Raw genomic sequence first — 12,412 nt, forward strand, 5'->3', positions numbered from 1 at the left:
AACATGCAGTTCACAGTAAGGTTAGAAGTGTGGAGGTGAGAGAATTTGAAAGTTAGCACTATAATGGTAAAGGTAGAGAGGGAGCTGATATGCTTGAGAGAAGAAAAGTAAAATGGATGTACTGTGTGTATTACAAAGTGGAAGGGAACTAAAGCCCCTGTCAGACCATGACAGATCATAGAAACAGGAACTGATAGGAATTTTGAATGTTTATTTTTGTCCTGCAAAAGTCCTTTCCCCATTCGTTAATTGCTTTCCTTGTCAGCTGATATCCGCCGAGTTTGTCAGAAAATTGTGCACACTCAAAACAGAGGGGACACCAAGTTGAGAGGTTTCTCAGTGGCTGCATGCTTGTTTAGCATTTTGTCCTCTCCTTGTTTTTTACTTTTATGGTACTCATGCAATTATATCTCGTGGCTTTCCAGTGCTGCAGACTGGGCTTCTGATTGGCCAAAGCTCCGGTTTGGGGTGTAAATTATACACGAGCAGAGAGAGGACAATTCTGACACGGGAATATGCAGCTTGGCTGTTCATTTAGTCAAAGTCAGAGTTAACTGAAAAAAAAGAGATTGCGGGTGGGTGCTTTTTTTTTTTTTTTTTTATCCCCCTGGCATGTCTGTTTGTCTGACCATCTGTTTTCGTTTGTTAGAGCGATATCACAAGAACCACTTGACCAATTTCATTCATATTTAGCATGAGGGTGTACTTGGGTGATCTCCCAAAACCAGTTGATTACAGTGACCTTGGGGTCAATTTCAAGGTCACAGCAAGATACCGTAAATGCCAACATTTTAGCACAATATCTCAAGAACCAGTTGACCAATTTCATTCATATTTGGCATCAGGGTGTATTTGGGTGATCTTCCAACACCAGATGATTACAGCGACCTTGGGGTCAATTTCAAGGTCACTGTGAGATACTCAAGATATTGTCATTGCCACCCTTGTTAGTGAGATATCTCAAGAACCAGTTGACCAATTTCATTCATATTTAGCATAAGGGTGTACTTGGGTGATCCCCAGACATGAATTAATTACAGATTTGTGAGGGCCGGGGTATATGTCAACTCATCTCCTGATGACTCTTGTTTATGTGGATGTGACTCTGCACCCAACAGATTGTTTTGGTGAGAAGGCACTTCAGAGTTTGCTGTCCTCGCTGTCGAAGCCACACTGAATGCAGCACAGTGAAAGATGCTGTCAGTGAAGAAGTATTATCTCAGAGGGAGCTCATTTCACACCTCGGCGAATCCCACTCAAATCCAGCTTCCCCCCCCCAGCTCGTATTTTTTGAAACTGGGCAAACTCTTTATGTTGCTAGTGAAAATGTGTCGTCGCAGAGTCGCAAATCCACGCATGACTGACAGATTATGAGATTTAGCCACCGGACAAATATCCATCACAGTGTGACACACCCTTAAGGCCATGAGTATCTGAGCTGGGTTCATACTTCGGGACAGGGAAAAGCACACCAAACACTCATATTTAATGTTATCATTTGAGGGGGTGCTTTGAACTTTTAGCTCCTAAAAGCAAAACTACTCTGCCAGCAAGTGATGTATTCTCGCGATAGCTACTCAGCTCACGGACCATGTCACGTGATGCGGGCGAGACATTTGTAGCTTCATTTTAGCGGACAGCTAAGCGGTAATAATCTTAATACACCACAACTTAAATCAACTTACCATCTGGTAAGAAGATGCAGAAAGCTACTCTTTATGTTCTGAACGCCGTTGACGCTCGCTTTTACTTTAGTGTTTTGTTTGGGTTTTGATGTTAACAAAGTATTAGCTAACGGTGAAATGCCTCGTACATTATTCTGTATCACTGAATACAATCATCTCTCAAAATTCGTCTACGTAGAATGTCACATAGTTGGGTGTTCAACCAAATTGTGTTTTTGTGCTGCAGTGTGTGTGTGTGTGTGTGTGTGAGTGTGAGCGCGCGCATGTGCGTTCATGAATGATATATTTGAAATATTAGCATGGAACTGGTGAAGGAGGTAGTCGTTGGACGTGAGATGATGTCCTCATCAAAAATAAAATCTGAGCCTGTGAACATCCCTCTGCCAACCTGTGAGCACTCACATCATATCTGTCAAGTTTGAGCCCTTACATAGTTGTAGTACAATAGTTATTACAGTGTAATTAATCATTTAGTGATGTGTGTTTACTTTGTGATGCAGATCATCATGACAGTCTGCAGTGTTTCCAGTGCTTCATCACCTTCTGTGACCCCAAGGCCAAGGAGAGGCACATGAAGAAAAGTCATAGAGAGCTTTATAAGCTGCAGCTGCAGCAGGTATAGAAGATCAGAAAAATGTTTGATCATATTTCAAGTAGTGCCAAAATCCAGCTAATGGCATTTATTGTAATGTCGTGGCCATAACTTGGTATCTTTTAGGAGTTAGTTCCTCAGTTCTGTCTCAGGCGGTGTAGTGTTGAGACTCTGTAAACTCCTGTCTGTATTTTTGTAGACTAACACAGTCTTCACTTGCTATAAGTGTGACAAGAACTTCTCAAACTCTGACGAGCTCAGCCAGCATCAGGCCAGTCACAGCAACGAGGAAAAGTCATTTCATTGCACCTACTGTGTGGAACGCTTCTTTACCTTCTCAGAGGTGAGGACACATAAGGCAACGTCTTTGCCTGTTTGTTGTTCTGTGTGATGTGTATGTGTATTGTATTGCTGGAAAATCAGAAAAGAAGCAAAGGTGAGTTTTGTATTTACACTCGGGTACATAAGTGAACACTGACATGACTTTTGTGATGTTGCTGCCGTACACCACCACAGTGGAGCTGAAAGTACATAATCAAAATTTGATTGGAGTGTACACCTTCAGCTTTACGTTGTGGTCTTTGACAAAAGTAATCAATAAACATTAAGGAATTACAGCTATTTTTATACACAGTCCCTCCATTTTCAGAATCTAAAAGTAACTGGACAAGCTAACAGATTTATAAGTATTATTGTTAATTCATTGTTGGAAATCCTTTGAGGTCTGAAGTTTGGAACACATAGACATCACCAAATGCTGAATTTCCTCTCTCGAGATATTTTGCCAAACCTTTCCTGCTTGTGTGTATTTGTGATCAGTTTTGTCTTCGGTATGTGAAAAGCGTGCTCTGTTGGGTTGAGGTCACATGACTCACTTGGTCATTGAAGAATATTTCATTTATTTGCTTTGAAAAGCTCTTGTGCTTGTTCCAGAAATCAGCAGGCTTTTTATTTATTTATTTATTTTTTTTTATGTTTTCTGGCACAAATGCATCTTGACTGTAAACTTTGACAATGACACATCAACCTCTTCCACAGTGTTCTTGATTTGTCTAGTTGTGGTGAAGAGGTTTTTCATCACCATGAGAAGAATTCTGCAGTCATCCACTTTAGTTTTCTTCTGTGGTCTTTCATATCTTTTGTGTTACTTAAGGCCCCGTCACACCTTGACAATGTAACCTGCGCATGTCTACATATAAAATATATGCAGAATAAGCTGGTGTATGTCTAATAATTTATGGTTAAGTTTTGTATAAGTTAAGCGCCTGTTGAAGCACAACTGGTATATGTTGTAGTATGGCAAGGTCATTGAAAAATTTGGGGCATGCACAATATTTTCTATGCATGTTAGTGTATGTCTCATATACGTCCCAAGTTATGCGATTGTTTATGCACGATAAGAGCATGTTTAAGCACACTGTAAGTTACTCATAAGTTGAAATATGTCCATTGATTGGCTCAACAACTGAAAGGTGCAGTCATGTGAACAGTTCAGACCGTTTGAAATCTTGAAACTGTTCACACACTAAGTATAAAGTCATAATAGATAGATAGATAGCTTTTATTGTCATTGTCATTACAACAACGAGATTTACGCACTCACATTCCACATGCAAACAGCAATTAATCTACAGTTATTACTTGTTTACCGTAATAATGGCACACATCAGAATTAGGACAACACATATACATTTGACATTGTTTATGTGCACTAAACTTGAAACAGTCCATTTTCCAATTGAGGCGATGTGAATGTGTTGGTAGCCGCTGCAACTGTCAAGTCGTGCCGCCTGCCAGCTTGGGAAGAATGGGGGCCTGCCGCGGGGGGGCACGAAGAGAGGTAAAAGGAGAAACTGGAGCATGCCTCAGTCCATGTGTAAGTCAGTTATTGTCTTTGTGGGATGAGATAAGAATAGAGCTGAATAATCTCACCAAGGACTGAATAAATTCCTCTGGAGGTAAACAGTGGGCAATTGACCTTGAGGCTAGATAGCCTGTAGTGTTGCAGCTGAGCAGTGAAAAACACTTTTTAACAGTTCCACTTGAACAGCCAAATCCCAGTTATGAATTAAGAATATTTCCAATTATGAATTAAGAATATTCACCAGCCTCTGAAACCTTCAGCTTCAACTGCAAGGCACGCATCAGCTCCAAGGTGTCATCCAATTTGCATCTGAGTTCAAGAGTCAGCGCAGTCTGAGAATGAACTGCCTTGCCAGCCTCGTTAATCATGACAGACAAGCGAGGGCCCGTGGTTCTCAAGGCCGCCGTCTTGCCAATTTTCCGGTAGATCCGGGCAGCACATAAGCCAAAAAGTACCAGCCCTGCTGCCATCAGACCAACAATGAATAAATCCTCGACATCCTCAACGGAGAAAGGCGCCAAGCATGCCACACGCCAGGAACTCCAGGAATCGAGGACAAAAGAGACAAATCGGCCACACCTCCTTCATGGATGTTCTCCATACCTGTATGTAGTTCCTCTAATTATTACCTCCCTTATTTAGGCAGCTTCAGTTCACCACTTCCCTGCCAGTTCGTCGCACTTTTTGTGTTGTGTGGGCCGCTGAAGAGGAGGTACTGCTGGCCCACCACCATCAGATGGCGCCCTGCTTGGAGTGCGGGCTTCAAGCATGAGAGGGCGTCATAGCAACCGGGAGTGACAGCTGTCACTCGTTATCAGCACCAGCTGTCACTCATCCACATCACCACCACCATAAAGGCCGGACTGCAACTCCACATCCCCGCCGAGAAATCAGCTACCATTCAGGTAATTCTCTGCTGAACCTTAATTCGAGCATTAGTCTGATCTCTTTTGCAGCCGTTTTCCTGGGACGGATACCCTGTCTGCTGAGTTGGCGTTTGGTGTGGACTGCGACGGCTTCGCCTCCCACCCCACCCAGATAAGTGGTTATCTCGGGAGCTGCACGAGTGTGTGATTCGGAGGTGGAGGTTCTCCCTCCTAACTAAACACTGACTGTGGGATTACTGAGTGTGCGAACTCACACTCATCAGTACTGTTTCTGTTCTCTGCCAGCAGTACCGGGTCTGACTGCTGAAGACAGTGGCCACCTGGGGCGCAGGGCTTGGCGGCTCCGGTGTTCTTCAGCTCCATTGGTGGTGGAAGCTGTGTGGGATCCGGCTCTTCTCTCGCCAGACGTCTTCTATCTTCGAGCCTGCCCACACGTCACCTTGTGTATAATTGACATTCCACCATATTGTTATTGTCTGTACTTCGTTGTGCGATTCACAACATTAAATTGTTACTTTTTGGCTTATCCATTGTCCGTTCATTAACGCCCCCTGTTGTGGGTCTGTGTCATGACACTTTCACAACATTTTGTCGTCGTTCCAGCCCTTCTCACAGCATTGTTTTGACCTTGTTTGATTGCCTGTCTGGATTTTGACCTTGCTTGTTTTTGACTTTGCCTCTGTCTTGCCTTTGAACTCCACCACGCCGTGTACCTGAACCCTGCTTGTTTCATTGGACCACACCTTAGCACTATGGCTATCTGTACCTCTGCCTTGCTGACTGATAATCTGTGTACCAAATCCTTTGCCACTATATTAGATGAAGTCTTTTTTACTAACCCTAACATTCTGTCTCTGAGTCTGCATTTGTGTCCAACCAGCTTCTGTGTCACGCACCTCAAAACATGGCACAGTGCTTTATCACACTGGTGCTTTGTTTCACAACGAGACAACTTATTTTAAAAGTTAAGAGTCACAGCACCTCATTCATTCACATCACATTTACTAGAGGCATCAGTCGACTCTTCAGCATTTTGCACATGATGAAAATAAATCCCATTACCACAACCAAGACTAAAATAAAATTAAAAAAAAAAAGTTAAATTACTCTGTTTGGCCTCCGTGGGTGGGTGGAGTCCACATGAAAGCGTTCGTGCTCTGTGAGATGCATGTCAACATTAACATGCGGCGCCTACCAGAAAAAAAGGGGTACTGCTGATGGTGGAAGCGCATGATGCCAAGGTAGACTTAACCAGTCAGACCCATACCGTGCTGTACTGACCCAGACCGCTCGGTGGAAAAGGGGCTGTCAGCATATGCTGGCTACATCATCATGGTGTGACAGCTGCATAACTTATTCGTAGCCATCGTATTTGCCAAATTTTTCACAAGTTGGTATATGCTGGTCAAATCATCAAGGTGTGACAGGCCCATTAACTTACTAGTGTATTCTTTCTTTTATTTTAACAGTGAACCAAATTTTGATTTGACCACTAGTTGTGTTTCTGATATTTGTCTGATAGGTTTATTTAATTATATATTTAGTTATTTGTTCAGACTAATTATGACCTCCTTCACTTGTACTGACACATTGTTGGACCAAAAATTGAGAGTTCCAATGACTATGTCCCAAATGGAAACTGGAATCAATCCAACCTTTTATCTGTGTAATTTGCCATAAGCTTGTCCAATTACTTATGCTTTCTGGTAATGGAGTGACAATAGATACAAATGGCTATAATTCCTAAATGGTTAATGCAATATTTTGTTAAACCCTTTGACTTTAAGCTTAAGGTCTACACTATAAACACATCTTGATTGTGTCATTTCAACACAGTTGTGTTTGTTTAGAGTCAAAGCAAAAAAGAAAAAAATTGTGTCACTACCCAACTACTTAATGTACCCGAGCATGTGTCAGCTTCATGACTGTTAATTATCGAGGATGACTGTTTTCTGTGTTGCAGCTGACAAAACACAGACGATATGAGTGCATTGAACGGCGATGTCCCTGCAGAGATTGTGGAGTCTTCTTTCCCAGTCCTTCACGACTTCGCCACCATCGCATCACAGTGCATTTCCAGTTTCCTGAAGGGGCTGATAGTTTCAACACCTACCAATGTGGCAAATGCAATTGTTGTTTCCAAACAGAAGAAGAGCTCCTGCAGCACCAGGAGAGATACGCCCGTGATCATAAGTGTGCCATTAAGTGGACAGAAAAAAAACGAGGCCGTAAACCCAAAAAAGTGGCTCAGGGAGGGACGAATGACAGCAAGATGATCAAACAAGAAGTAAAACTAGAGGAAAGTGATAGAAACAAAGACTCACCAACAAAGCAACAGCAAGGAAAGCTTATGATCCCTTGTCCTGAAGAAGGCTGTGATCTTGTGTTTGCCTCTGTTGCAGCCCTGCGGGCTCACAAAAAGGACCAACATTCTTCTGCCCCTTTCCCTCGCAAGGCAAAGCCCTGCACAGAGTGTGATGAGAGCTATGCTCGGCTTGATCAGCTCAATGCCCACATAGCCAGGGTTCATGGTTCTAACCGATACAACTGCTCCACATGTGGAAAGAGCTTTGGGCGAGAGAGCAACCTAAAGGCCCACCAGAAGATGCACATGGAGGGAGAGGAAGGAGTAGGAAAATTATAACAAGAAAGTACTGTATGCTTACTGTATTAAGTTTTACAAGCACATTCAGGTGCCACAATTTTTTTTTTTTTGTATGGGATTTTTAAACAAACTACAACAAATGGCTACTTTTCATCTTTAAAGTTGCATAATTTTGTTGTGGTTACAAAGCTGCCTTTTTTGCTTTAAGTTGTCTGCAATTTACAAGAAATGTGCGTTGCATTGGGTGACCTTGCTTTGCATTATCATATACTGGGCCGAACACAGCGCAAAAATCAATTTGTGTTCATTTGAAAATGAGGTTTGAGAAGTATTTGTTGAATTTGTTGAATAAAATACAAAAAATGCCATGTTTCTTTTTTAATACAAATTTTTGGATATTTCAAATTTGATTTTCTGTTGAATGACTACTGTAGAAAAAATATGTCCAGTGAACCATTTTTATCAAAATTTGTACGATGACTGAGACTTTTGCACGGTATGGTAGATTAACTTTTTAAAGACATCGTAATAACATTGTTATACTTTGTATTTACTGTTTTCACATTCATTGTAATGTCTGAATGTATTAACTATGTTTTTCATTAAAAAAAAACAATAGCACAATTATGGAATTCTGTACTATATACTGTGTCACAAATGCTTGTTTTATTTTTGTTGTTCCAAAAATAAGTAGCTATATTAAACCATACATTGATGTTAGCTGTGTGTTTATGTGACATTGCAGCTGAATTGGTAAAATCTAGATTGTCCAATCTTTTGGAAATGTTTTTTTAAAATCTACATATTACTTTTGATTATTACAGTATGCTGTTTAACTCCATGCTTTCGTTTCATTTTTATGAATGACAACAAAACCCACAAAACATCTGATACACATACACACTGGGCTCTGGGCTCTTTACAAATCTATCTGTCTAGCTATCTGTGTGTGTGTGAAGTTGCCATGCCAGTGGTACAGTTCTTGCAAAGACCTCTGTAATAATTGATATTCTTGCTCACTGGAAACCACAAATAGAAATACACTCATCTGAGACACTTCCCATGTTCCTCACTCACAGCAAGCAGATGTAATAACTTATTTATGTGATCTTGTGATGAAAATAAAGTGTAAATATGTTACTGCAGGCATCCATATTGCTTTCCAAGTTGATCAAGTGAAGGCACGCTTTTCGGAACTCGACGTTACCAACATGGGTTGTATTGAACGCAGCTATAGAATGCCTCCAAATATTTAAATAGCAAGCAAGATGACTTTTCTTCATTGTGTAAAAAAAATTGCAAAAATTACAGATATAGGATATCTTTTGTAGTTCCAGTTAAGGCGAATGTTCTTAATTCTTAAATAAAGCGAAATCCAGACTGAAATACCCCTGCTGTCGTTTGGACGCCTGGGTCTGTGTGTTAGCAGAAGACTTGCGTGATTAATTTTCAAACACGGAGGAGTTCATCTAATGTCCTGTAGGGGGCAACATGCACGAGTGGTTGAGTCTCCCATGATGCACCTGTCTGTCCCGCGCCTTTGCATCGGAGCAGCGGTCCATCTTGGCTCTATCGCTGCAGCAGCCAACCCGTCAGTGCTGTTGTGGTAAATAATGGCGGCATCAGGAGGTGGATTATCCTGTCCCGCTAATGTGGTGGGTTTGAATTTTCAAGCACCGGCTCGGGCTCGTTTTCCGGGCCGACCGTGTCAGGGTCGTAATAGACTACGGTTGGAGAAACGCAGTAGACGCGGAAGGTTGTGCTCCGACGACGTTGAGCTAGCAGCCGGAGGGCCGAGGCCTGTAAACATCGGTCTCGCGTTAAGTGAAGATCCGTCCTTGCTGCGGCTGCTCGGGGTGACGGAGAAGCACACACGGCAGAGAGATGCAGGATTCGAATCCAGCGGCAGTGAGGAGGTGAATAAGATAACTAACAGTCAGGCACACAATTTACACTAATGCAAGCATTAAATGTAATAATGCGAACCAATTTACAGTTTGTAATTTATTAAACGCATTTACGATACGGCCGGTTAGCGCCAATTTAGCTTTCCACTATTGACTAAGGATTCGAAGGATTCTGTGCATATTACTTAGTCTTGTGTTATTTAGCCCTTTCTAAACGACATTAATTTGCATAAACGTGAAATAATAAGCAATATTGCAGTTTGTGTGGATGGCGGAAACTTTGGCGGTAGGATAACAATCTTGTGTAGAAACAGGAAGACCTATTTGTTTGTTGGTTCTTGTCCAGATGTATTTTGTTAGTTTATATTTTGTTTCCCACGAACTGATCTCCGGGGACCGATGATGTCGTTTGCGGCTAACATGGCAATTCCACGCTGGAGTTATCAGCTGACCGTTTGGCTTTTTTCTACATCTGTTTAACGTGAGACACGGCGGGAGGGCAATCGTTTTAACTGTATAAATTTTTTTTTTTTTTTTTTTTTTTTTTTTTGCATGAACATGCATAGCAAAATATTTTAAACTTCTCAGTTTTTATTTATTTATTTATTTATCTATCTATTTATTTTTTATTTTTATTTTTTTATCTTTTATTGTTGAAGTCGAGGTAGGCCCTGCGACAGACTGGTGTCCTGTAGGTATCTGTTGAAGTCAACATATCTTCCATAAATTTATTGAGAAACCACGTGGCCTACTTTGAGGAAAATAGTAACAAAATAGTAGTTAACAAAATGCAATATAAACAACAAATTTACAATTATGCTTGCATATTTGTGTTGTTTTTATACTATTTGCTTGCTTGTTTTTAATGTTAAATTTGCACCTTAGAGATAAGTGATAGTCCTGCAAAGGCTTTAGCCGTTTGTAATATGATACATCTTGTGTACTACCTGGGTAATCCAATGTTTAAATCACTTTATTGACTCGGTCGCACATCCGGGTCTTAGCAACGCCTGCTGGTATGAAAACAATCCATAGCGTATAACAATGTAAGCTGATGCAAGTTTTTTCATTTTCACCACTGTTTTGTTTTTTTAATGCCTCAGTAATGCGAGACAGTGGGTTGTACCAACAAAGCGAGAAAGAATCAATCCTGCTTAGGGATGGGTATCGTTAAGAAATTATTTGATCCACCGACATCAATAACCTTTTTGCTTTTGTCCATATCTCAAACTCGTGGCTGACTGTTTGATGTCCAGACAACAGAAATGCATCTAAACTATAACATCAATCAATCAATCAATTTTTTTTTTATATAGCACCAAATCACAACAAACAGTTGCCCCAAGGCGCTTTATATTGTAAGGCAAGGCCATACAATAATGATGTAAAACCCCAACGGTCAAAACGACCCCCTGTGAGCAAGCACTTGGCTACAGTGGGAAGGAAAAACTCCCTTTTAACAGGAAGAAACCTCCAGCAGAACCAGGCTCAGGGAGGGGCAGTCTTCTGCTGGGACTGGTTGGGGCTGAGGGAGAGAACCAGGAAAAAGACATGCTGTGGAGGGGAGCAGAGATCGATCACTAATGATTAAATGCAGAGTGGTGCATACAGAGCAAAAAGAGAAAGAAACAGTGCATCATGGGAACCCCCCAGCAGTCTACGTCTATAGCAGCATAACTAAGGGATGGTTCAGGGTCACCTGATCCAGCCCTAACTATAAGCTTTAGCAAAAAGGAAAGTTTTAAGCCTAATCTTAAAAGTAGAGAGGGTGTCTGTCTCCCTGATCTGAATTGGGAGCTGGTTCCACAGGAGAGGAGCCTGAAAGCTGAAGGCTCTGCCTCCATTCTACTCTTACAAACCCTAGGAACTACAAGTAAGCCTGCAGTCTGAGAGCGAAGCGCTCTATTGGGGTGATATGGTACTACGAGGTCCCTAAGATAAGATGGGACCTGATTATTCAAAACCTTATAAGTAAGAAGAAGAATTTTAAATTCTATTCTAGAATTAACAGGAAGCCAATGAAGAGAGGCCAATATGGGTGAGATATGCTCTCTCCTTCTAGTCCCCGTCAGCACTCTAGCTGCAGCATTTTGAATTAACTGAAGGCTTTTTAGGGAACTTTTAGGACAACCTGATAATAATGAATTACAATAGTCCAGCCTAGAGGAAATAAATGCATGAATTATTTTTTCAGCATCACTCTGAGACAAGACCTTTCTGATTTTAGAGATATTGCGTAAATGCAAAAAAGCAGTCCTACATATTTGTTTAATATGCGCTTTGAATGACATATCCTGATCAAAAATGACTCCAAGATTTCTCACAGTATTACTAGAGGTCAGGGTAATGCCATCCAGAGTAAGGATCTGGTTAGACACCATGTTTCTAAGATTTGTGGGGCCAAGAACAATAACTTCAGTTTTATCTGAGTTTAAAAGCAGGAAATTAGAGGTCATCCATGTCTTTATGTCTGTAAGACAATCCTGCAGTTTAGCTAATTGGTGTGTGTCCTCTGGCTTCATGGATAGATAAAGCTGGGTATCATCTGCGTAACAATGAAAATTTAAGCAATACCGTCTAATAATACTGCCTAAGGGAAGCATATATAAAGTGAATAAAATTGGTCCTAGCACAGAACCTTGTGGAACTCCATAATTAACTTTAGTCTGTGAAGAAGATTCCCCATTTACATGAACAAATTGTAATCTATTAGACAAATATGATTCAAACCACCGCAGCGCAGTGCCTTTAATACCTATGGCATGCTCTAATCTCTGTAATAAAATTTTATGGTCAACAGTATCAAAAGCAGCACTGAGGTCTAACAGAACAAGCACAGAGATGAGTCCACTGTCCGAGGCCATAAGAAGAT

At 41.2% G+C, this 12,412-nt stretch overlaps 2 protein-coding genes across 3 annotated transcripts in view; both read left to right on the forward strand.

The window, feature by feature from the left end:
- LOC117501711 (zinc finger protein 12-like) overlaps window positions 1–8,148 on the forward strand; it is a 33,875-nt gene extending 25,727 nt beyond the window's left edge. Inside the window, exons 1-5 of one of the 2 annotated variants that reach the window (XM_034160680.1) lie at window positions 1,614–1,691; window positions 1,984–2,075; window positions 2,186–2,301; window positions 2,477–2,620; window positions 6,992–8,148. In XM_034160680.1, the coding sequence (XP_034016571.1) occupies window positions 1,985–2,075; window positions 2,186–2,301; window positions 2,477–2,620; window positions 6,992–7,672 (1,032 nt within the window). In that variant the 5' untranslated portion in view covers window positions 1,614–1,691; window position 1,984 and the 3' untranslated portion in view covers window positions 7,673–8,148. Of the gene's footprint in view, window positions 1,692–1,916; window positions 2,076–2,185; window positions 2,302–2,476; window positions 2,621–6,991 lie in introns of those variants that run through there. The other variant, XM_034160679.1, reaches the window with a different exon arrangement.
- A 1,012-nt stretch (window positions 8,149–9,160) lies between these two features.
- kmt2ba (lysine (K)-specific methyltransferase 2Ba) overlaps window positions 9,161–12,412 on the forward strand; it is a 64,245-nt gene continuing 60,993 nt past the window's right edge. The window contains exon 1 of the mRNA XM_034160391.1: window positions 9,161–9,549. Within this exon, the coding sequence (XP_034016282.1) occupies window positions 9,247–9,549 (303 nt within the window). The 5' untranslated portion in view covers window positions 9,161–9,246. The remainder of the gene's footprint in view (window positions 9,550–12,412) is intronic.

This window comes from Thalassophryne amazonica, chromosome 20 (genome assembly GCF_902500255.1).
Source record: "Thalassophryne amazonica chromosome 20, fThaAma1.1, whole genome shotgun sequence".
Lineage (NCBI taxonomy): Eukaryota > Metazoa > Chordata > Actinopteri > Batrachoidiformes > Batrachoididae > Thalassophryne > Thalassophryne amazonica.